Genomic DNA, 26,322 nt, shown 5'->3' with positions numbered 1-26,322 from the left:
GAGGGCCAGCAAAGGTGGGGCAAAGTCTAAACCGCGCCCAGCCTCTACTGTGATAGGCCAACAGACGCGTTGGAACTACGTCATCACGGTATAAGAACAACTGTTTACGTACTTCCTGCAGTTCCCTGTTTACCCTGCGTGGTGATGCAGCGAACCCGTATATGCGAAAATTGCATTTGCCATTCATTGTTTGCGGTAATTAAACATAAGTAAAGAAAGTTAGCAGACCTTGCTTTTTATTTATCCTGACACCGGATGTGTTACACGCAGCGTTCACATTACCCATCTCTCTGTGACCGCCGATAACTTCATAGGGGTATCCTACGAAGCAATCTAGATCTACTTAGGGTTTTCTAAAGCTAATCAGCTTCAGTTAACTTCACATTCCAGCTCCGGCTTCATCCATACTACAAAAGTGGATATTGCTCGTATAGTTACAAGCCTCTAGGAGGCTTGTAACTATGCATGCATGTCACACATGGCTAGTCGAACGCCGAACTCTTCATTGAGACAATGATGAAAAATCAATCCATGGGTAAGTCATTTCATTGGTGCTCAACTCGTGGTTCAGTCATTTCATTCAGGGTAAGTGGAGTTAGCTGTGAGTTAGCCTGCCCCGCAGCAGGTTAGTTCTGAAGGAGTCATTGCCATAGAGTGTACCTGGCTAAAAGGTGAGCCATTTTCGTATGACCGTTTATTGATACAAACAAGCGATGTATAAATAGATGATTCAAGTGGAAACTGAGATGACTGCATTAAAAAATAAACAGTAGGAAATAATATTGAAATACATTTAATGTTCAATCAATTGAGTTCCAATTTGCTACTTATAGGCTACTGTCTGTAATTTCATGATGTGTATCATAAAAGGTGCGCAATGATTTGCCAAATCGGTGATTTAGTGTATTTTTATTGGGTAAACATTAGAATAAGCCGCCTCAATATTTGCAGACGTAGGTGGTAACATCTCTCTAGGAGTTTATCCATCGTCAGTATTGTGAAATAATTCTAACGTTAAGGTAAGATTTTAATGGAGAAAGCTGATCCCAGAGCAGCACTGTCTTTATTTCGATCCTATCAGTATCGACACATGCTCCACTTAACAGCCGTTCTCTCTGCATGGTGTTTTGGGAAACACATGTTACATTTTCAGCCATTGTAGGAAAGGTGCATCGTTAAAACACTTGTAAGCCTAAGTTCCATTGCTATCAGGAAACCGGGCCCAGGTCGTTCGTATATTTTGAATTGATTCATTCATTCGTCATTCAAAAACTTCCATATTTAAGTGCTTTCTATCAGTATCACCTCATGCAGTTAATTGTTTCAATTGTGTGTTATTTGAGCAGATTGGCAAGTTTTGCATGGCAGGTCACATTCTAGGTGTACCTAATTAGTTAATTGCTCAAACTAGAGTATATTCAGTATGTTCTGAAAAGTGTTTTTTTTTTTTTTTAACCGGCAATCTGGTTTGTTTTGGCTTGCTCAAACACTTAAAAAAAAAGTTTTATTCTCAGTTTATTTTGAGGGGATGGCTAGCCTTGTCATGTCTGGAGGCAGTGGTTGGATATTTAGCCCTAGCGATTTTGGGGGCTTTTTTTGTAGAAGGCTTTGAACTGAGACATTTTTGCAAGAGTAAGCATTGTCAAAGTCATTGTCTACCAGCACCAAGCCATGGTTCAACAGGATGTGGGCGGGTGGCAACTGGTGTGTATCCTCTGGAGGACCAGCATGGAAGACCCCTGAGCAGGGGAAGCTGTTCTGCTCTTGCTGAGGAGTACAGCTTTTACATTTTAGTCATTTAGCAGACTCTCTTATCCAGAGCGAATTACAGTCGCAATTCGGGTTTAGTGCCTTGCTCAAGGGCATATCACAGATTTTTCACCTAGTTGGCTTGGAGATTCAAACCAGTGACCTTTCGATTACTGGCCCACCACTCTTAAGCTACCTGCTGCCCTCAGTGCCTAGGCTGCAGTGTCCTGGGAGTGCGGTGGAGGCACTCCTGCAGTTGCCGATATACCAAAAGGGGAACTACAGGAGGACTTAGATAAAGTCAGGGGGCTGTCCTCTTGAGGCTATATGGGGAACTGCAAAGAGATGTGTTTATTGACTGTGTGCTGGATGATTTCAAGGCCTTCAAAACTTAACTGTATTGGCAGCAGACTCCCTAGCTGTGTTTACACAGGCAGACCAAATCTGATAATTTGTCAAATTTTCTGATCTGATGGGTCGAAAGACCAATTAATAGCAAAATATCAGCATTGGGCTGCCTGTGTAAAGATTTAATGTGTCACTTTTCATGACCGCAATACTCTTTAAGATGCTCTTAAAACAAAACATTTCAGAAGTGAAGGAAAGGCTCTGTCACTAGAGCCCTTGTACTCTTAAAGTATGCAAGTTATTTAAGAGCAAGTGTGTTTGTTTTGTATTGATTCATTCAAATCCTTCCATATTCAAAGAGTGGCTGAACAATAAAAGAAACGACTAGATGAATGAACTGTGGCATTGGTAGTAGTCATAAATATCAATTCTAGTCCCAAAATTGACTAACAACTGTAAGTAGTGGGATACATTTGGTCATTAAGTATTTTCCAAAACAAAGATTTTGTGAAAATGACGTTGCTGATTTCCTGGGATATTTGAGGGTTGGGTTTGGAGTTCAATCATGCCCACTAACTCGGGACAGCTGCCTTGCAGCACAAATGCTCGGCGCATGTTGCACACTACCAATTGTAGCAGCAGAATCAACCAACCTACAGCCTATCAATTTCTTTACAGACAGCAGAACTAGCTAATTGAGGAATTAGCGCACATAGCCTGGGGACATGTTTGATTGACATGAGACAACTTTCAATAAGTATCACCTCATGCAGGTAATTGCTTGGTTAATTGTTTCAGTTGTGTGTTAAATGAGATTGGTTTTTTATTTATTTTTATTTATTTTACCGTTATTTTACCAGGTAAGTTGACTGAGAACACGTTCTCATTTGCAGCAACGACCTGGGGAATAGTTACAGGGGAGAGGAGGGGGATGAATGAGCCAATTGTAAACTGGGGATTATTAGGTGACCATGATGGTTTGAGGGCCAGATTGGGAATTTAGCCAGGACACCGGGGTTAACACCCCTACTCTTACGATAAGTGCCATGGGATCTTTAATGACCTCAGAGAGTCAGGACACCCACTTAACGTCCCATCCGAAAGACGGCACCCTACACAGGGCAGTGTCCCCAATCACTGCTCTGGGGCATTGGGATATTTTTTAGACCAGAGGAAAGAGTGCCTCCTACTGGCCCTCCAACACCACTTCCAGCAGCATCTGGTCTCCCATCCAGGGACTGACCAGGACCAACCCTGCTTAGCTTCAGAAGCAAGCCAGCAGTGGTATGCAGGGTGGTAAGATTTGCATGGCAGGTCACACTCCAAGTGTACCTAAATAGTTAATTGCTCAACCCAAAGTGTAAAACAGGTATGTTCTTGAAACATGTGAGGTTGTTTTTAGAACTTTTGAACTGCTAATCTGTTTTGTTTTTATATTGCTTTTTTCCCCCACAATAACTCAAGTTTTATTGTCAATTAATTTCTTAAGCCTTTAAGTGCACAAGGCGACTTGGAGTGTGCCTTGTCAAAAACACCAAATAATTAAAATCCAATCTACAGTATCAGTGTTTCCCAAACCTGTCCCCGAGTATCCCCAGTGATTCTACATATTTGATAAACAGAACTAACACACCTGATAAAGTTCTGGAATATATAGCCTAGCAGGTAAGCATGCTGTACCAGTAACCAAAAGGTTGCTGGTTCAAATCCCTGAGCCGACTAGGTGGAAAAATCTGTTGATGTTCCCTTGAGCAATGCACTTAACCCCAATTGCTCATGTAAGTCACTCTGGAAAAGAGTGTCTGCTAAATGACTAAAATGTGAATGTTAAAATGTATAAAATACTTGAAATGGCTGGGGGTACTCGAGGAGAGGATAGAGAAATGCTGATCTAGCTCCTATAATTGCACTCTTACCTCACTGTACGTTCCGTCTGGGTTGCAGACAGGTACAAACACCTGAGGGAAGAGCTTCTTGGCCTGCTGTTCCGTGTACTTCTTCTCTGCCACACATCTGGATGTATCTGCAGCACAGACATAATTATCACACGTCCAATAATCCAACCAATCATATACTAAATAATAATCCAACCAAATCATATAATAAACAATATAATATTTCAACCAATCATATGTCTAGAAAACACTGTTTATAATAAAAAAACTAGGCTGGGATTCAATCCAATCCATGCTTGACGTTTTAATTTCCGATTGAGCCAACATTCGCTGCATTTACCGTGAATGTGATATACTCGAACATCGGGGAAAATGCCTTTAAAAGCATCATTGTTGGCTGCTCAGTGCACTGCGCTATGAACTGAATCACAGCACTACTGTCTGGGCAACAGAAATCGTAACAATAATTGCATGTCCAGGAAGAGCGGACAGACTCGACCTCAACAAGAATCCAACTAGTCATATCTACATGTGGACTTCAAATACTCTGTTAAAATCCACTAGTTGAAATACTCGTGAATTTTATGACGTTCACTAAAAAGCCAAGAAAATAAATATAGTTAAAAGACAGAGGGAGACGTTGAATCACATATTCATATTATGACGAGAGGAAAGCGAAAGAAAGACTAAGACAGAGGGGAAATAATTCAATCTGTTTCGGAAGTGGCAGATGCTTGTGTGGCTGGGAATCGAACCAACATCGCCATCTTATTAGTAGCAGACAGGCCTCTGCAACAGCCAGTCCAATGGCCAAGTGGTAAAGCCATTACGGGGCTGGACAGATCACTTTCCCTCTCTATCCTGGAGTACATTCCAGTCTTGGCCTAGCTCAGAAAAGGGCTGATGCACGGAAAACATTTTCTGGAAGGTTGGAACATTGGGATGTCCACCTCTTCCTTTCTTTCTAAACCCCACTCCATCTCTTCACACTCTAAACCCCACAACATCCTCTCTCTCTCTCTCTCAACCCCATTCTCTAGACCCCACTCCATCTCTCTCATTCTCTTTCCCTTCTCTCTTTAAACCACACTCCAAAACAGTTTAGATTCTGGTCACTTTTTCTTCTCTCCTGGCCTTTAAGGGTTCTTGGATGTAAAAATGGGTCCTATTTTTCTTCTCTTATGGTAATGGTCTCAGATCAGATTGCCCTGTCAGGAGCTATAGTGGATGGTGTGTTGATGCCACAGCTGACTATTACTATGTGTGACACATTACCCATAATGCAAACCTGGCTGGCTGGTTCGAATCAAGTGAAAACAATGACGCATGCTAAAACGTTTAAAAGTTGTCTCCAGTCTGGTGAGGCTCTTTGTTGCTCGTCCATTAGAGGGAGAAGGAGAGAAAGTGTGCTGGTTTATTTCAGCCTGAGTGTTTGTGTGTGTGCACCACTTTCACAGGCGTGGAAGAGGGGGAAAGACAATGTTCCAGAGGGAGGGAAACAGGGACTTGTCTAAAGTTAGCTTCAGTGGAAAAAAAACAAAGCTCTCGTCCTTCACTAGGGGGCTCCAACCAAATACCCGACGACTGGAAAAAATGACAGGACAGTTGAATCATCTGAGCTCTGCTTTGTGATAGAAAACAAATGTGGTGCCAGTCTCGCCTTACCCGCCATCCCGAACGCACAAACACAACTCTGTGCTTCCAATGCCGCCTAGTCTCTGCTGACCTCTGGGTTATTTCTGGTCTCGACTGGCCTGGGCTTCAGTCTGGAAAAGTCACTTTGTGGGTCTTGCCCCAAGGAATGGATGGGGTTTTATACTCCCCCAGCATCTATGTTATTTACTCATACAATAGGACTTTCATGGACCCTTGTTCCTTTCAGCCCTCCTAGCTGGAATCCTCCATTCTCTCTCCTCCCTTTCTTTGTTGGTCACATCCAGATGTCCCGCTCAAACCAGTTGCCGTGGCAACCCAGCACAAGCATAAATGTGAAAAAAATTGTTTTGTCATGTTACGTTTTTTTTTGTGCAGTCGGGCAGATTGGCCATCTGGCAATTCTGACAAATGCCAGATGGGCTGGACAATTATTTTTGGGGGTAGGTTTGTCAGAATTGACACCCCTAAAATATATTTTTTATTTAAAAGGTGACATGGCCCATAAGCCTGTTAATATATTTTGTTTATTATGATTGTTTTGCATAATTTCTTTGTTATACTAATCTATAATGAGCCTTTGGCTGCTCAGTGGGCAACGGCCGGCTCGGTTCTCTGACTGAGCTGAGGTCACGCAAACTCACATTCAAAGGCAAACGCGGCATCAGCAAAGAAATCTGCTCCGACTCTTTCATCAATTAGACAGCCAAGATCATAGATCATAAAACATTTTTAAAAGGTACCTATGAATGCAGAAAGAGCACATTATACATTGTCCACTCACTCAAAACGTCCTGTTTTTTTGGGCGGCTAAAACCATGAATTGGTCAAACAGTAAAGTGCATTATCTTCATAATTCCTGTAATGAAAGTGCCTGTCCTGCCACTGTGCTAGTTTTGCAGGAGCCTGCTTCTGTGATGAGCGAGCCACTCTCCTCTTCCTCTATGAGCTCGAGTGAAAAATCCGTTCTGGTCGTTATAACATTTCAAAAGGCAATTGCAGGAAAAACAAAGCTTTGGATGATTTGCCCCTGTCAGAGAGGAGGGTCTCTGCTTTCTGTAGGAATCATTTACATTTCTCAACTCAATAGCATCTATTTTACAACCAAGATATTTGATATGGCTTTGAGATTTGGAGTGGCGCGCGGTCATAGGCATATATAGGTCTCATGGGTAATAGTCTACAATTGCGTGTTTTTTTTTTAGGACATTACATTTACTGGTGGATCATGAATTTTGCAATTTGTGTGATATGTTACAAATCCAATTTGTGCAATATGTTACGAATTTGTTGTGCTTAAGATCCCAGAGTGCATCTTTAACATCGTTTGAGTTTTCACTTCCTCAGGTGTTGAACCCCAAATGTTAATATCCTTTATATTAGTTAGTGTACATAAAGATGTACGTAATTCATCTCTATTGAACATAAAATAAATCTTGAAATTCTGGAGTCCTATTTTGACAGTAAAATATAGCAAATATAGTCTAATTGTCAACCAAAAATTCATGACAATCATCTTATTAGGTTGCACATCAAAATACATTAAATCATGCATTCCTGCTTGGATGTGTTAGATTGAACAACTTATGTCTTGAATACATTAGTAGTCCATTTATTACACTTCCTAATAAAGTACTATTCATTATTTTATAAGATGATTACTCATGACTTGGGTCCGACCAATTCATGAGCTGGTGCCACAAACTGTAGAAGATAGTGGCACCCGGGGAAAGTATTAGTCTGGAGCCCTGTAATAGTAATTAAAACTTAAGGTAGGTGTTGACTCAGGGGAACAGATATCCGGGCACTAATTTGCAATATAGCCTAAGTCGTTAGCTTGGCATTTATAACGTATACGGCTTAAGCAGACATACAAAAAGAGGCACAATGTGACAGGATAGACGATGCTAAGATAGATAGAGAGCACGACAGGGAGGCAAACTGTAGCGGGTGTCGTCGTCTGAAGAAGAAGAATCGGACCAAAGCGCAGCGTTGTAAGTGTTCATGACTTCTATTTAAACTGAACACTAGAACAAAATAACAAAGTGCAAAACGAAACCGAAACAGTCCTGTCAGGTGCAGAAAACACTAAACAGAAAATAACTACCCACAAAACACAGGTGGGAAAATGCTACCTAAGTATGGTTCCCAATCAGAGACAACGATAGACAGCTGTCGTTGATTGAGAACCATACCCGGCCAAAACAAAGAAATACAACACATAGAAAAGTTAACATAGAATGCCCACCCAAATCACAACCTGACCAAACCAAAATAGAGACATAAAAAGCTCTCTAAGGTCAGGGCGTGACACAAACAAAGGTGAGTTGGCGGCCCACGCATTGATGTGGGCAGGTGTGGATAATATGCCAGGGCCGAAATATTGTCCAAGTCCGCCCCTGCCCGCAATCCTCCCCTGTTACTTTCTAGTGAGTGCAGCAGAGGAGTAGGGGGTGCTAGGATTCTATGGGGTCTTCCTACCACCACTCGCACAATGAGTGGGTCTGTGAGCTGCCTGACCTTGTTGGGTTCCGATTGCATTACGCTTTTCAGACCAAATCTGCCATCGGTCCCATATATGTCTATGCTAGCATGCACATATCATCTATATAATGAAAACGACCCCATTAACTCCTGTCAGGGCATTTCATTCAGACACCTGTCACATAATTTATTCTGTTCCATCAGACGGAGGATAAAAAATCTGTTTCTAATCGATGAGGCTGCTTCCCCCATAGTTTGACATTGTGATTGGATAGAAAGGAAAGGAAATAATGTAAAAAGAAACATAAAGCAAAGGGGGAACAATGTTGCAAGATACACATCCTGCAACACATATACACATCTAGTACAAATCATTCAAGAACTTAATCAACGCAATAAACTCGAATGGTGTTCATTCTTCTACACGTCGACTGTCTACACTTTTACCTTCCAATTATCCTCTCATCATCCCTCAAGTTAGACTTATACCACAAAGAACATAACACTTTTAAAACATTGATGGGGAGTTGGGAACTTGTCCTGTATAATGCATGACTAGTAGCTACAACACAAACCTATAAGAACAAACCAGCGGATTTCACTTTACATTATACTCTCTATAGGCCTGCCTGTGTCAACTCCAGTTGTCATCCCAGTGCTCAAAGAATCAATTATGCTGAAATGAAGTTTCTGCTGTGACCCGGGGCTCATTTGCGAGGCTCCGCGGGGCTGAAGGGTGACTCATGGCCTGACCTTTGCATGGCCCTCGGATGACCTCCAGCTGGGGGTCTCGGCACTTGGCACGGAGGAACTCGCAGCGCGATGAGAAGGTCCTGCCGTCCGACGCGCACAGGGGCTTCCTGGGACCACCAGTACACTCCATGTTACACTCCTTATCCTGCTCCACCCGCAGAAACTGAGAGAGAAAGGAAAGAGAGGGAGGGAGAGGCAAGAGGGAGAGATGGACAGAAAGGAAGATGAAAAGGAGACAGAAAGACAGAGAGCAAGATAGAGTGAAGAAAGGGACAGAAATGAGAGAGAAGTGTTAAACATGCTGAAGAATCATTACACTGAATAATTTCATTGACCTCTCTGCCAAAACAGTTTAATCTTCTCAAGCAGCAGGTGTGATTTCAAAGGGATTTATAGTATGTAGCCTAAATACAGGGTGTGATTGGGGCCTGTGTAGGGGCATATGCCTTGCAGAACCATATTGTGAGACTCTTATGCCAACAAGGTACAGCTGTCCATTCATTGCCTAAACCAAATATAGTAATTGACAGTTCCTTTTTAGCAGTCTTTTCTAGTCGTTATTGGTGGTAAAAAGAAAACAAGCATAACATCCTCTCATTGATATACACCCTGGTGAAACCGTCTCTATCACAGGACTGAGGAGAAGCTGTCAGTCACAAGGAGTAGCCATGCCTTGTCTTGTCCCGGGGGCGAGGGGGTGGAGGGGGAGGGGAGCTGGATCAGACTTGAGTGACGCTTCCTGCTCGCCTTTTTTTTCGTGCCAACACCTGCGCAGGAATTCACCTGAAATCCCTCCAGATTCCCCGATGGATGTTTGACTGAGGCGTGAACAGAGAGCAACAAGGATACAGCCTCCTGACTGAACGCATCGGATCACCTGTGTCAATGCCACCATTGTGTCTGCCCACCGCAAGCTGAAACCCCCTCGCTGGTCCACACAAAGGAGCAGGCAACAGGCTGTGACTGCTGTGATGAATGGGAAGACACTGCATGAGAAAGTGGCTAAATAAACTAGAAGTCTTGAGGGTTTTGTGTGACTTAGCGTACAAATGTGTGGGTTTTCATGGTGTTGGCTTGATTCTTGCATGTTCTGCATGATATTCCGGTGGATTGAACGGTGAAAACAAACTGTTTTGTGCCCTCTCCTGTCTCCAGAACACACGCGGGTGTTGTTTTCATTCATTTAAATCCAATAGTAAATGCCTGTCTGTGGACTTAACTGTCCTCTCCTGACCATTGCATTCTATTGTATCTTAAGTCATGTAAATATTGGACCACTCAAAAAAAGCATGAACAGTTTTTTGTTTGTTGTCATTGTAGGTACGCACACATACACATGCAGTATACACACTCCTGAACAGCCGTAACCTCCAACACCCACACACACACACACACACCTACATCTACAAGTTTCCCACACCATATAAATCCATTGTTAGCGATCAAATGACAGGGCAGCGGGCCTAGAGAGATGAAAAAAGGAAACATCATCCATATAGGTGGACGGGATGATCACTAATAAAATAAATTAGCTTTGTCTGACATGTAACAAATGAAGAGAGACTTGACGTGCCGAGGGTTTAGGGTTGTTAGCAGATGGGCCTCTAACAGTGCTCAGAAGAGGAAAGCTGGAGGGGCTGCACTGCACCTGGAAGAGCGCTAGCCTGGATCACGGCATCGCCCATGGCCGGGGGAGACAACCCCCTCTGTCATCTCTGATCATAAATCTCCCAGGGAGGAATCAGAAGAGAGAGGCCAGTTGAAACACATTGAGAAAGCGAGAGGAGCCACGAGGGAAGACTTGGATTAAATAAAAATAAAACATATTTTTACAAGCCCCTGTCTGTCTTGCTTCCCCGGGCTGCCTTTAAACTGACGTGTTGTCATTCTTCAAAAAAAACAGTGATCTGGAAAGCTAAAGGGAGTAGAGGAGATGAGACGGTGGAATACAATGTTTGCACGTGCTACAGGGGCCCCACGTCTGTTTTCACAAACACACCCTGTGTCTGAGTCACGACTACAGAGTCTCTGCAGCCGTCCTTTCTTCCCTCCTCCTTCTCCCCTCTCTCACCCACTTGGAATATTATCTTCTGGATTGGGAGATAAACGATTGTCAGTGAATCTTTTAAGCCCACTTCCTCTGTCTTGGTTTCCTTTGACTGATCTATGCAAAACATCCATCTGAATGTTCATCCAATTTATGAATATCATCTCGAGAAGAAAAGAGGAGGGCTTGTTGCCCATTTTTTTGTGTGTTGGGGGTCTATCCCTAACCCCCCCTTCTCTTCCTCCATGTCTCTCATCTCTCAGTTTCTTGGATCGTCTGCACCACTGCTTCTGACTGACAGTCTCCCACAGTCTTGGGTCAGAGAACTCTCTCACCCCTCCCTCCTTCCTTCCCCCCCTCCTCCCTCGCTGTCTTCCCTTCCCATCGTACAGAAACAACATCTCCCATTAGGGCTTTCCCTTGCAGCTGTGACCTCCATGCACCCGGCCGCTCTCTTTCACAGCTCCCCGTCACATTAAGGGCAGGAGGCAAGAAAGACTGGGCAGAAAATGGCTTTCTCCAAGACCACAGCCGTAGCGGGCCAGGATCAGCTCTGACAATGATCAGTCTGTGTGTCCTCCAGACTTCAACCCAGACCCAGCCCACCACAGCAGGCTAGCAGCCCCAGAGACCCACCACAGCCCAGAGTGCTACTGCTGCCCACCTAGAGAACCAGACCAGACCATCATTATCAACCACAGCCAGTGGGCCTGACACTCCCCTGACATCTCACTCCAACCTCATGGCAACCATCACACACCATAACAGGGCCTGGGCCACAATGTGATGGATTGTCCACTGCATCCCCACTGTGAACAAATGTCAATTCAATGTCTATTCCACGTTGTTTAACATTTTTTTTATTATGTGGGAACAATGTTGATTCAACCAGTGTGTGCCCAGTGGGTCTGCTACAGCTAAGTGCATGTCTCTGCCCTCCGCTCTACTGTGACTTACGACTTCTTCATAGAAGGAGAAGAAGAGAATTCATGCAAGACAGACCACTTGTTGTGGCTTGAGTCCTTTTCATGTACCCTTTTGATGTGCCCATTTCTCTCTATCTTTCTAGTCTCTGTGTCCTTTTTAATGCTATTTTCTTAATCTCTGTTGGAAGATGCTTTTGCATCTGCTAAAATAATGCAATAAGAGGTTTGAAGAAAAAGAGGGGGGATTGAGAAAGGGAGCGGGTGTGAGAGAGAGGATTTTTCTTTTCTAGACCAACCAGCATACAAATCAAATCCTATTACCTCCCCTGGCTCTGCAGCTTTTTGGGATTGAATGGAGTGGTCTGGAGGCGAATCTCCAGCAGAGAGCACATTGTAGCCCAATGAGGGCCTTCTGGGCTGGGGTGGCCCCCTCTTCCACTACTCCGAGAGGCCCCTCACACCACGGCCCCGTACAGTCAATGGGGGCCCCAGCTGAGAGCCGTCACAAATGTGTTAAATCGCCTTGGCGGGAGTTTCCTGCACCACCGCTTGGATGCAAAGGAAATCATTAGTTTCCAGAATGGTGGACAGGGAAGAAAGTGACAGCTTTTTAACCAGGCTATTAACTCAATCAAAGGCAAAGGCGTTTAATTGCTGTGAAAGATGTAAAAAAAATAAGAAGGGGGGGAAAAAGAAAAGAGAAATCTGTGAAAGGCCGCTGGTAGTTTTTAATGTGCGATTTTTTTTTTTAAGTAAAGAAATGTGTGCAGATGCTAAGTTTCATGAATGACAAGGGAGCAATAGAGGCCATGTGTTAAGTTAAAGCATTATTTTTCTTTTTATAGGTTTGTGCCAGAGGCAGGCATTGTTCTACACGTTCTTATCCGATTTAAACACAATTCTAGACAGGTCTAACACCTTTCACAGTACAATGACAAAAACATAACCTACCCAAGAATAACATAAGTGGCACATTGTTCAGCTCCCTAATAACATCAAGAGGGCATCGACAAATGTTTTAGGCAGAGAACATAACGTTATGACTATAACTAGTGTTCCCTGAAGGAGGGAAACGAGGTACAATATACTATGAGGTGTCATACTCTCGCGACTTTGACTGAAGGATCTACAATCACGCCTGACAAGGCCAATGATATCCGTGCCTTGCTGGAGGCCCTACCTTCCACAGGTGATAAGCGTGAGGCTTGGATTCATTCTATAAATGTTTTATACCGCTCTTCAAGGAGCCCAGGAACGGGCGACGCCGGGCCAAACAGGTGTTGTACCTCGTTTCCCTCCTTCAAGTAACAGTAGTTATAGTCATAACATTATGTTCCCTTTCAGTCAGTCAACTCGGTACAACATACTATGGGGAAATATAATCACGCCCCAGGCCGACCCCAATGAATACTATAAATGAAACGTCCCTTGGCAGACCACCCAGACCTGACCCAGCCAGATGCGTCAGTCTGGCAATTGCACACAAGGTGCGCTGCTTATTGACTTTCCCCTGTCAAAGCCTTAAGGACACTGTGTGCTACACTGGGAGCAGTGACATCCAAGCAATAAAACCTCACAAAAATGTGTGGTGATACCCAACTCGCCGTAGCACAAATATCTCCTACAGTCAATCCTTTAAACAATGGGCATGTGACCTCTGTTGCTCTTCAGAAGCAAAAGGAGGTGGCGAGATGGGAAATAGCCCAAAGGTAAGGACCTGGGCCCGGTTGCATAAAACATCTTAAGTATTTCCCTTAAGGGTTTACCTTAAGGAATAATTTGACCTTACCTACGGGAATTGTTTAAGGGTGTTGCATAGAGCCCCTCAAACATTTTCCTTAGGTAAGTGGCATACTTAAGTATTTTTACAGTAGTTTGAAGGCATGCCCGGCAGAAAATATGTCTGGTTACCATGGATACGGCCTGATTCACTGACTAAACATCTCCTCAAAGAAATCACATTTATCTTTGTAGATCGCAAAATAGACGTTTTACATGCACAGGAGAAACAAATTAATCAGAAGATAATAAAACACGTCTCTTTTTAGTTGCTTTTTTTCTCAACTATTACTTTCTAGCTAGCCAGCTAGCTAGCTGCTAGCTAATGTTAGCCTACCTCAAAACAACTTGGATTTGGCTTGGAAACATGATAACATTTAAAAAGAAGGGAAATAATTAGTAGGAACACCTTTTGTCATGATTGTGATGTCGCCAGATTGACTTTAGATGCAGTATAACTTTAGCAAGCTAACTAAGATTGAGGGGACCGCCGTATTTTAGCTAGCTAACATTACCATTGCTAGCAGTTTTTGACAAACTTTTCTCGTAACAGAAATGGCAACATTGCTATCTCTCTAAAGTAAATTTGACGACAACACAATTTGGCAAAGTTGTTTCCTACTAATTATTTGCCGACTTTAGCAATGTCATCGTATTTCCATGGCACTCTAAGTTAGTGTAATTCAGACAAAAAGTCACATTAGCATCCGAGGTGCAACCCTTGTCTCTAGGGCACAAATAAATATTGGATGCAGCTATGGTGGTACTAGCTAACTCATGTCTGACTATAACAGTGTACTAACTAGAAGCAACAAACTCAAGCCAACCCAGGGGCATAGCAAAACATGTCACAGTTGGTTGCATAATGTAACGTGTTTATCTAATACAATCTGGAGCCAGTCAGTCTACATCTGTAAAGCATAGAATTAGCTTCCAAATGAGATTACGTTATTTCTCAAGCTATGTTTATAACTGAGGGATGATGACAATTGTTGACCCTGTTTTCCTGTTAGACAAAGTGCACAGTTGGGTGTCAGATGGATCCCCTGGTCATGAATAGACGCCGGGACCTACCAGAAGGAGCAAAGGTGGGTATCATAGCATGTCCGGCAATGTGATTGCCATTGTTGCCAGAGTCCCCCTTGACTCCTATGAAAAGGACACGCCATCATGCGGCCTCTGACAGTGAGCTGAGTTACTACCCTGATGACACAGGCGACTTCATCAACAATGACATTTTCCATTTTTAATTTGTTATAATTATATAAATGTCATTTAACTAGATTTTTATTTGGATTTAATGTAATGGACATACACAAAATAGTTCAAATTGGTGAAGTGAAATGAAGAAAAAAAGCTTGTTTCAAAAAATTATAAAAAATTCAAAATGGAAAAGTGGTGATTGCATATGTATTCACCCCTTTGCTATGGTGCATGGTGCATCCAATTACCTTCAAAAGTCACATAATTAGTTAGATTGCACACAGGTGGACTTTATTTAAGTGTCACATGATCTCAGTATATATACACCTGTCCTGAATGGCCCCAGAGTCTGCAACACCACTATGCAAGGGGGCACCACCAAGCAAGTGGCACCATGAAGACAAAGGAGCTCTCCAAACAGTCCAGGGACAAAGTTTTGGAGAAGTACAGATCAGGGTTGAGGTATATAAACATATCCGAAACTTGAACATCCCACAGAGCACCATTCAATCCATTATTAACAAATTGAAAGAATATGGCACCACAACAAACCTGCCAAGAGAGGGCCGCCCACCAAAACTCACGGACCAGGCAAGGAGGGCATTAATCAGAGAGGCAACAAAGAGACTAAAGATAACCCTGAAGGAGCTGCAAAGCTCCACAGCAGAGATTGGAGTATCTGTCCATAGGACCACTTTAAGCCGTACACTCCACAGAGCTGGCCTTTACGGAAGACTGGCCAGAAAAAAAAGCCATTCTTAAAGAAAAAAATAAGCAAACACATTTGGTGTTCGCCAAAAGGCATGTTGGAGACTCCCCAAACATATGGAAGAAGGTATTCTGGTCAGATGACACTAAAATGTAGCTTTTTGGCCATAAAGGAAAATGCTATGTCTGGCACAAACCCAACACCCCCCATCACCCCGAGAATACCATCCCCACATTGAAGCATGGTGGTGGCAGCATCATGCTGTGGGGATGTTTTTCATCGTCAGGGACTGGAAATCTGGTCGGAATGATGGATAGCGCTAAATACAGGGAAATTCTTGAGGGAAACCTGTTTCAGTCTTCCAGAGATTTGAGACTGAGACAGAGGTTCACCTTCCAGCAGGACAATGACCCTAAGCATACTGCTAAAGCAACACTCGATTGGTGTAAGGGGAACCATTTAATTGTCTTGGAATGGCCTAGTCAAAGCCCAGACCTCAATCCAATTGAGAATCTGTGGTATGACAAAGATTGCTGTACACCAGTAGAACCCATCCAACTTGAAGGAGCTGGAGCAGTTTTACCTTGAAGAATGTCAAAAAATTCCAGTGGCTCGATGTGGCAAGCTTAAAGAGACATACCCTAAGAGACATGCAGCTGTAATTGCAGCAAAAGATGTCTCTACAAAGTATTGACTTTAGGGGGGTGAATAGTTATGCACACTCAGGTTTTCTGTTTTTCTGTCTTATTTCTTGTTTGTTTATCAATAAAAAAAATATATTGCATCTTCAAAGTGGTAGGCATGTTGTGTAAATTAAATGATACAATCTTTTTCCAATTTTTTATTCCAGGTTGTAAGGCAACAAAATAGGAAAAATAGAATACTTTCGCAAGTCACTGTATAATGTCCAGGGCATGATATATCTGAAGTGAAATAGAAAGGTGAACGCATAGATCAGGTTGGTTTCACCAGGCTAATCAGAACCAAAATTTCCAAAGGCACTCGCACATCTGAGCTATCTTTTTTGCAGGTGCATGGTAACAGTAGAATAAAATGAGAGAAAAGAAGGAAACCGCACACTGCTCTTGATAGTATCACAGCCTAATCAGAACCACCATTTATAATATAAACAGTGCTTTGTGTGTTTGTGTGTGTCAAATAACATTAAATGCCTTATGAAATTATGACTTCACAATGATTTCAGAGCTTTTTAATGGAAATTCCAAAGACAAAAATATTGAATATTGAACAAAACATTGAATTGCCAAAACTGAGAAAATATTCCATTGTCTCTGATCAGGTCCACATTGAGTAGACATCACTAGAAAAATGGAAATTACTATGAAATAATAAAATATTTCAGTTGTGTATATTCCTTGGTTTTTATTTGATTAGTTTATTATTTTTCATTTCATAAAGTAATCGTCTCATCTCTACTCAGGCAATTGGAGTCAGCCAGCCAGGCCATCAAACATTTTGTCCTCCCCATACTGTACTGTTTTTAGTCATCTTATTTAGCTAGCCTGCAGAGCTGTCTGACTAAATAATTGTACTTGTTCTTCAAAGTAGATAAGGCATACTGTCACGAACTGTCTCTATCCCTCTCCTCTTGTGTTGTGTACATTCCTCTCTCATGCGGTCTATGTGGTCTGTGTGTATCTAACCTATTGTAGCAGCCGTAAAAGTGTATCCATCCAGAGATCTGCATACTGTATATGACAAGATGCCCATGTCTCTGCCCTAACAATGAGAGCCATTGTGCCAAAGGTGGGAAGGCAGGCTACAAGCGTAGGTCCAAAATAAGCCCACAGAAATTCATTGGGCTTATTTTGGACAGATTTTGGCAAGAGTGAAACCTCTCACTTCGCCTCTTCCTCTCTGATCCATCTAAGCTGGGGGAAAATGGCGCACAAGTAAAAAATTGTCATTGTAGTTAATTACCATGTTTCTGCGCTGAACTAGGTTGAATATTTGCTCAATAAAAACTATAACTCCCTTCAGCCCAGCATCCCACATAGTACTTGACTTGATTTATTTCGTGAATGATTGGATTTCCTCTCTAGAGTAACAGTGCACTGTTACAAAATAAAAAAAACGTAATGGAATTCATGTAACTGAACTGACGACGGTCAATGACTTGTTTAGTATATGTTGGTTAATCGCTCAGCACTACCGACCAGTATCTTTGATGATCGGCCAGGAGCTGATCTACGCTGCTATGCCCATCAATGGGGCTCTGGCAAAGACCTCACCTCTTGCCTGCTCACCAATGGTCGTCGATGGGGAGGACAGAATTAGGTAGGTTTAGTCGGACAAGGCACTCAACACATCAACTCAACACATTCACAATGAGGTGATTACTAATAATACAGTACAGCACAAATGTCCAGTAACAGTAACACTATTTTCATTCCATGTGTCACTGATGAAATCTGCCTCAACTCTGCCTATTTCTGCAGATGGACTGGGGATGCTTTTGCTAGACGGCAGCCTCACTCGTTTGATGGGAAGACTATAGTTGGGTAGGTTTTATCTGACCTGTTCAATCTTTTAACATAGTACTTGTTTGTGTGTATTTCCTATCCTAACTGCCATTGGTAATAAAACACATACACTATGTGTGTGTGTTCACAGAAACATGTATGGAGCCAGCACATGGAGACTTGAAAGATGATGTGATGAAGTCCAGACTGACAGACAGGCTTGATACATATGTCTCTGAATGGAGAGAGACCTGGCACTCGGCATAACATTTTTACTAGACACAACTTTCACTTGTATTGTCTTTTTTAGTATTGAATTGAGTGGTATCAGTCAATATCAGGAGGGAGAAACCCTGGGTATTCTGCACCAGGATCAGGGAACTCCTGTTGTATACGGGACACCACACAGGAAGGTATGACCACTCTGACATGTTTGCCAAGGTAGCCCCATTACCACCAGACAGAATGCTGTGAATGGCAATGAAAGATGAAAGGTGCACATTGTTATATTAGTAGAACACTGCTTCTACGGTATTATGTAAAGGCTTGTTTATTATATATGGACCTGTTACTACATTTGTTACTACATTTAAAAGTTATCAAAACACTTTTGTTTAGAATATCTACATAAATTCAGCAAATGCATTCTTCTCATATCACTCTGTATGCTACTGACCTATGCAAAGCTTCCTTCGGCATCTCTTCATACATCTGCCTCTAGTTATTGAACTCAACCTGAAGGAAGTCGGTTTGTTGTGATTGAGTTGGGGGAAACAGCTACGAGCAAGGTTCTGACCGATGGGTGTGTCTTGGTGGTGGCAAAGGCACACCCAAGAAGCACCAACATCAAACCACACCCACAAGCCAACTCACGTTTGGCTTCTGTCATGGCCACCAGCATTTCTTGAGGAGCAAGCTAAAAAATGAGGCCAAATCAGTGGGTGCAGTTCCCCTTTAAAGTTAAGGAAACTTTAAGGGAAAAGATACAGGGAAAATGAACTTAAGATGTTTTATGCAACTGGGCCCATAGCTCATAGTCATGGACAACGTCACCTTAGAGTCACCCGGGACGAACTGAGTACAGGAAGTGTGTACAGATAAAGCGTGGAGGTCCCCAACACGTTTAGCCGAGGCCAAAGCCATGAGCAGGTAGGTTTTTTAGAAGAGGATCTTCAGATCCACCGACTCCAGAGGCTCACAGGGGAACACAGTGCCTCCAAAACCAGCGTCAAGTACCATGTGGGCGAAATAGGTTTAGAGACCCTTCTGATACAACGTACACCGTCTAGGAACCACACAACCAGGGGTGGGCCCCCGGTGTGGCTCCGTCAATTCCCGCATGACACTCTAAGATAGCGACCATGTACACTTTTAAGGTGGAGAATGTCCGCCCCTGCTCAAAAAAGCTCCTGTAGGAACATAAGGATGTCCCTCGCAGAGCAATGAAAAGTAACCAGCCCTTTATCATGGCACCAGCGCTCAAACGCTTGCCTCTTATACGCATACAGCCCTCTCGTGGAGGACGCCTTTGGGGATTGAACGGTAGCAATAACATTCCGAGGTAAACCTCTAGCCATCAGATTGGCTCTCTCAACGGCCAGGCATATAGGAACCTAATCTCCAGCCTTGCATGCCAAACCTGCACATGCGCATGGGACAACAGGTCCCTGCGCAACAGGAGTTGCCACGAGTCCCCGCCTAAAGGGCAAATGATCTCCTCGAACCAAGGCTGCCTGGGCCAACGAGGAGACACAAGAATCAATGATAATTCCTTCCGGCGCACTCTCTCAAACGCGGGCTGAATCAGAACCACTGGCGGAAACGAGGGTCCGAAGCCACTGGTGCACCAGAGCGTCCATTCCCAATGGGGCACTCGGGTCCCTCATCAAGAAAAATAGTCTACACTGCACGTTTTCTCGTGATGCGTAAAGATCTACATCGGCCCTGCCAAACCTCTCCCATATCTGGGCAACCACCCAGGGGTGAAGTCTCCACTCCTTGCGGAACAACACCTGGTCCCTCAAAATGGGCACGAATGCCTCGGGAACAGTGGACGTGATGACGCCGTAGAAAATTGTAGCCTGTACCCCGACGTTCCTGTTCGCATGATCCATAGAAATATTGCACATGGGCGATATTGATTGGAGCAGACAGTGAGCCTCCCGTCAAGTCCCGTCTGAAGGGGCGGGACACCACCTTGTGGACTGGGAGAGATTGGTTATTTTTTCCTTTCCACCACTCTCGACCACATGTGTCTGAATGTGGAGAAGGGACACTTTTCATTACACCCACATGTGGGAGACGCAACACTTTTGTCACCCGTGAACACTGTGGAACTTTAGGTTGACAACTGTGTTATGCACTAAGGTTTGCCTGAAGCCCAGTCCACTCTGGGTTTTGGGGCACCAGCAATCAGTGACGTACCCCGACTGGCAGTGCCCCTTGGTTTAGGCGGTAAGATGCGTCCCGGTAACCGGCTGGCACCCAGCGCTGAAGGTTATCATACCCACCAGTCAAAGGAAGGTTATCATACCCACCAGTCAAAGGTACCAGTGTCACATCACCTTGTAACCCAGCTGGAAAAGGGACATACAGCTCTGAAAAATCTGTCTGTCCTCTTTCTAATTCCCAGGAATGAAACCAATCGCCTATACAGCCCATTACTCGTATCACTAAGCACCTAATAGGGACTAGTGAGCTACAGGCACGAATCAGCTATTAATCTCAGTAATGAGCCACCTATGGGGAGGAGTGCCCCCTTGTGGACAGAGAGTGAATCTCCCAATTTATTACTCTCACCCTGGGAGATTGATATACCCTTTGAACCAGGTGAACACCATGGAACGGGGAGTATCAGGGAGCTTTAAACACGGACAAGCTTCCAAACTAAGTTGTGTTTCCATGAGACTGTATAGCCTGGATGAAGCCCGGCCCCTTATGGACACAGGGGCTCCGGCAATGGTTGGCGTAGCACCCTGTTTGGCCGTAACCATATGTGGAGGCACTAATGTCACAGTAATGTTTTTGTGCGGGGGCTCACCAGTCACTCAGTCCTGTGCTAAGGTCCCTTGCTCCGAGGGTTACCCGAGCCAAGTGCTCGGAGGCTGCTTTCTCATCGGAGGTGCCCGCAAGCCCCACTTCCTCCAATCCCTCCAAATCCAGGAAAATTGGAAATAGGAATGTGATTGCCTAAATGCTGAGGGAAAGCTAGTAAGCTTAATTTGACAGAAGTTTAGCATGCTAACCAACTTTAACCATGATGAGGCTTCTAGTTTAGCTAGCCTCTTGGACTCTTTTTAGCTAGCCTCCTCAGCACAATCCGTTTAGAATAACCAAGAAACATAACGCTAGCTATGTATACTAAATAAGAGAGCTACCCAAGCGATTCCACAGTTGGGAAGCCGGAATAGTTGACAGTAGCTAGCTCGCCTCTGCAAGTTAGCTAACCTGGCTAGCTTGCTATGCAGCGCTTGTTAGCTAGCCTGATCTCAAAAATCTACATAGGACCGAATCACCGAGGTGGGACCTTGAGCCTTCTAGGAAGAGAGGCGGTTCTTAACCAAGGCAGACACAAGCAGCAGAACTTGGTCGCCCTCTCTTTTCAAGTAGCCTCCCATAACCGGTGACCTGGGAGACATTCGACCCGACCAAGGAAAAGTCGCTATCGGAAACACCAAGCCCCCTAAATAATGCCACACGATTGTCAAGAGAACCTGCGCTGTGGACAAGTAGGGGAACAGTGCCAGCCGTCCCCTAGTCTCATGTACAAACTGATTCGAGCGAGGGTAGCCTGAGCATGCATCGAGACAAGACATACAAGACAACAAACGTGATTATCTTTTAATTAATTTGTGCATGGTCGCGAACCCGAACCGGCTTGTTAGCCTTAGTTGTTTTGCCATCTTGCTTACTGCTATAGCCAGGCCAAACTATTCAAAGAATAACTAATTGTTTGTGATTAGGAAACTTATGAGAACCATACCAAATTCAGCACACAAAGTCCAGGGAGTGGCATGCTCTACCACTAAGGGACAGTTAAGTTGACACAATGTAAGACAGTTTTGTGTTACAATTGTTTGTTTAGTAGCGTGAATCGTTCTGTTTCACACCGAGGTGAAGAACAGAATAATTGAAGTAATGAATCCGAGCCTCAAGCTTATCAGCTGTGGAAGGCGGGGCTCCCAGCAAGGTGCAGAGTTTCCTTCTTCTTGTCGGGCGTGTTTGTAGATACTTTATTTATTTATTTTTATTTTACCGTTATTTTACCAGGTAAGTTGACTGAGAACACATTCTCATTTGCAGCAACGACCTGGGGAATAGTTACAGGGGAGAGGAGGGGGATGAATGAGCCAATTGTAAACTGGGGATTATTAGGTGACCATGATGGTTTGAGGGCCAGATTGGGAATTTAGCCAGGACACCGGGGTTAACACCCCTACTCTTACAATAAGTGCCATGGGATCTTTAATGACCTCAGAGAGTCAGGACACCCGTTTAACGTCCCATCCGAAAGACGGCACCCTACACAGGGCAGTGTCCCCAATCACTGCCCTGGGGCATTGGGATATTTTTTAGACCAGAGGAAAGAGTGCCTCCTACTGGCCCTCCAACACCACTTCCAGCAGCATCTGGTCTCCCATCCAGGGACTGACCAGGACCAACCCTGCTTAGCTTCAGAAGCAAGCCAGCAGTGGTATGCAGGGTGGTATGCTGCTGGCCACTTCAACCGAAGTCGAGAGTGTGCGACTCCCATAGTATTTTACCGAAGTTGACTAACTTAAAATGAACTCCAAAAGTCTTCAGGTTAATCAATTTCACCTGAGGCAAAACATTAAAGCCACTCTGTCTCACCAGACCACAAACTAACACCACAGCATTCCATGTTATATCTTTTGTCTCACGAAGTTCCTCACATGTATTAACCATGTGAAGCATCTATGTAGGCCTTATAAAGGGTTTATGAAGGCTTAATTTAATGAATGAGTTATTGTTTGTGTGACCAAATATAGCCTAAATACAATATCAGTTATGTTTTCTAAGCGGCCTATTATGACGGTTCACCAATAAAATGTAATTCTGAGACTCAGCCATCAACTTGAGTCCAGTAGATTAAATATGCATACCAGGGAATGTTTTGTGTTGCAATAGTTTACTACATAGTAGAAGTTGTCTCATTGTTATAGTCATATCCCGAGCATGCCCCTGCACCGTGCCCACACAGCAAATTTGAGATCAGAATTTTAACAACCACAGTGTTAATTGTAACACTTTCTTAGTGTGTATATGTAACTGACAGAAAGGTTTTTAAAATAATACTTTTCAAAGTGTTGAAAAACAAACACCCCAAGAGTGTTGGGTCCCTAACACTACGAGTGTGGCAAATTGCGACTTAAATTAACACACTGTAAAAAAAAATATTCAGAGGCTTAGTAAGTATTACCCAAAAGAAGCTATGATTCTCACAAAGAAAGCAGGTATCTGGTTTATCAAAACTGTTGTGCAAATTGATGTTCAAAGATGAGACAACTCATTCCCACCATCGCCAAAGTCATGCACACAACCCTTAATGACAAAGGCAAATGCAGCATCCTACAATGCTTGCAGCTCTACCTCCACTTAGGCTACTGTTAGTGGATTGAGCACAGTGCACAACAATGGCTGTCAAAGTGGGATAAAATGCCTAATAATCAAAAACCTAAAACAATGTTAAATAATAAGATATGATCTCTGAAAGTAACTAATCAATGTATGTGTTTGTGCACGGCTAGTCTATGCGAACAGTTGAAGTCGGAAGTTTACGTGCACCTTAGCCAAATATATTTAAACTCAGTTTTTCACAATTCCTGACATTTAATCCTAGTAAAATTCCCTGTATTAGGTCAGTTAGGATCACCACTTTATTTTAGGAATGTGAAATGTCAGAATAATAGGAGAGATAATGATTTATTTCAGCTATTATTTCTTTCATCACATTCCCAGTGGATCAGAAGTTTACATACACTCAATTAGTATTTGGTAGAATTGCCTTTAAATTGTTTAACTTGGGTCAAATGTGTCGGGTAGCCTTCCACAAGCTTCCCCCAATAAGTTGGGTGAATTTTGGCATATCCCTCCTGACAGAGCTGGTGTAACTGAGTCAGGTTTGTAGGCCTCCTTGCTCGCACACGCTTTTTCAGTTCTGCCCACAAATTTTCTATTGGATTGAGGTCAGGGCTTTGTGATGGCCACACCAATACCTTGACTTTGTTGTCCTTAAGCCATTTTGCCAAAACTTTGGAAGTATGCTTGGGGTCATTGTCCATTTGGAAGACCCATTTGCGACCCAGCTTTTATTTCCTGATTGATGTCTTGAGATGTTGCTTCAATATATCCAGATCATTTTCCAACCTCATGATTCCATCTGTTTTGTGAAGTGCACCAGTCCCTCCTGCAGCAAAGCACCCCCACAACATGATGCTGCCACCCCCGTGCTTCACGGTTGGGATGGTGTTCTTCGGTTTGCAAGCCTCCCCCTTTTTCTTCCAAACATAACGATGGTCATTATGGCCAAACAGTTCTATTTTTGTTTCATCAGACCAGAGGACATTTCTCCAAAAAGTACGATCTTTGTCCCCATGTGCAGTTGCAAAACGTAGTCTGGCTTTTTTTATGGCGATTTTGGAGCAGTGGCTTCTTCCTTGCTGAGCGGCCTTTCAGGCTATGTCAATATAGGACTCGTTTTACTGTTTATATAGATACCTTTGTACCTGTTTCCTGCAGCATTTTCACAAGGTCCTTTACTGTTGTTCTGGGATTGATTTGCACTTTTCGCACCAAAGTACGTTCATCTCTAGGAGACAAAACACGTCTCTTTCCTGAGCAGTATGACGGCTGCGTTCTCCCATGGTGTTTATACTTGCGTACTATCGTTTGTCCAGATGAACATGGTACCTTCAGGCTTTTATATTTGGTAGCACTTATTTGTTTTTCCTTTGCCTCCAACCCCTTTCGATGTGTGGAACGGATGTGGGTGGGGCTAGGTCTACATAAGGGCGCAAAATTTTTTTAAATTCACAAAAGGTCAAACGAAGGCCGTGAGGCCGATAAGTAAGCCTATTAAATATCAGTCATACTATCAAGAGCAGTGTACGGTTTCCTTTTTCCTTCATTTTGTTCAACTGTTGCCATGCACCTGCAAAAAAAGATTGCTCAGATGTGCGAGTGCCTTTTGAATTTTGTATTACCTTCAGGTATTTGGAAATTGCTACCAATGATGAACTAAACTTGTGGAGGTCCACCATTTTTTTTCCGGAGGTCTTGGCTGATTTATTTTGATTTTCCCATGATGTCAAGCAAAGAGGTATGGAGTTTGAAGGTAGGCCTTGAAATACATCCACAGGTACACCTCCAAATGACTCAAATGATGTCAATTAGCCTATCAGAAGCTTCTAAAGCCATGACAACATTTTCTGGAATTTTCCAAGCTGTTTAAAGACACAGTCATCTTAGTGTATGTAAACCTCTGACCCACTGGAATTGTGATACAGTGAAATAAGTGAAATATAATTATAATATTATATATAAGTGAAATAATCTGTCTGTAAACAATTGTTGAAAGAATGACTTGTGTCATGCAGAAAGTAGATGTCCTAAACGACTTGCCAAAGCTATAGTTTGTTAACAAGAAATTTGTGGAGTGGTTGAAAAACTAGTTTTAATGACTCCAACCTAAGTGTATGTAAACTTCTGACTTCAACTGTATATCACAGTGTGTGTGAGAATGCAGAGCGAGAGGTGCATCTGCACAATGCAATGCTTCCTCCCACATTCCAAAATGCCATGTGCAGGCAGAGGAGAGAGCTTCTCTGACCCCTCACCTCCAGGTTAACAACCCATGGCCATTTGTTTCCCATTGGATATTAAGGCATCCTTGCACAGCCCATAAATAGTGGCGCTAAGGGCGGCGGCTGCCACATCAACCTCTAAATCACAGAGGCAAGGCTCTGACACTGCGCATTCCTCGGCAGCCACTTCGGCCTCCAGTCTCTACAACTTTCTATTATTCCTACCTGAGCAGAAGTGAGCACTGTGCGCACACTTGATTACTGTCGTAAAAAGAAACTCCATCCACACAAAAATTTGCTCTTGCCTCTCTTCTCCTCATAAGCATGCAAGGGCTGATGGGTAATATGGAATGGGCACAAAAGTGTTGTTGGGTTTACCCTGCTGGGTTATGATGCAATGAACATGTAAGTAAGTTGTTTTTAGAGTTCACCAGAAGCCTTGTGTGCATGGTGCTTCAGACCATTACTCA

General features: G+C 43.4%; 1 protein-coding gene across 3 annotated transcripts in view; it reads right to left on the bottom strand.

Moving 5' to 3' along the window:
* smoc2 (SPARC related modular calcium binding 2) overlaps positions 1-26,322 on the bottom strand; it is an 82,538-nt gene that overhangs the window by 52,369 nt on the left and 3,847 nt on the right. For all 3 annotated transcript variants that reach the window (XM_055901689.1, XM_055901691.1, XM_055901690.1), the window contains exons 2-3: positions 8,883-9,045; positions 4,014-4,120 (exon numbers count right to left, since the gene is read on the bottom strand). In XM_055901689.1, coding sequence (XP_055757664.1) covers positions 4,014-4,120; positions 8,883-9,045 — 270 coding nt within the window. The remainder of the gene's footprint in view (positions 1-4,013; positions 4,121-8,882; positions 9,046-26,322) is intronic.

The sequence above is a fragment of the Salvelinus fontinalis genome, chromosome 37, assembly GCF_029448725.1.
Source record: "Salvelinus fontinalis isolate EN_2023a chromosome 37, ASM2944872v1, whole genome shotgun sequence".
NCBI classification, from domain to species: domain Eukaryota; kingdom Metazoa; phylum Chordata; class Actinopteri; order Salmoniformes; family Salmonidae; genus Salvelinus; species Salvelinus fontinalis.
The sequence above is the reverse complement of the archived record's forward strand: the minus strand, read 5'-3'. Positions and strand labels throughout refer to the sequence as shown.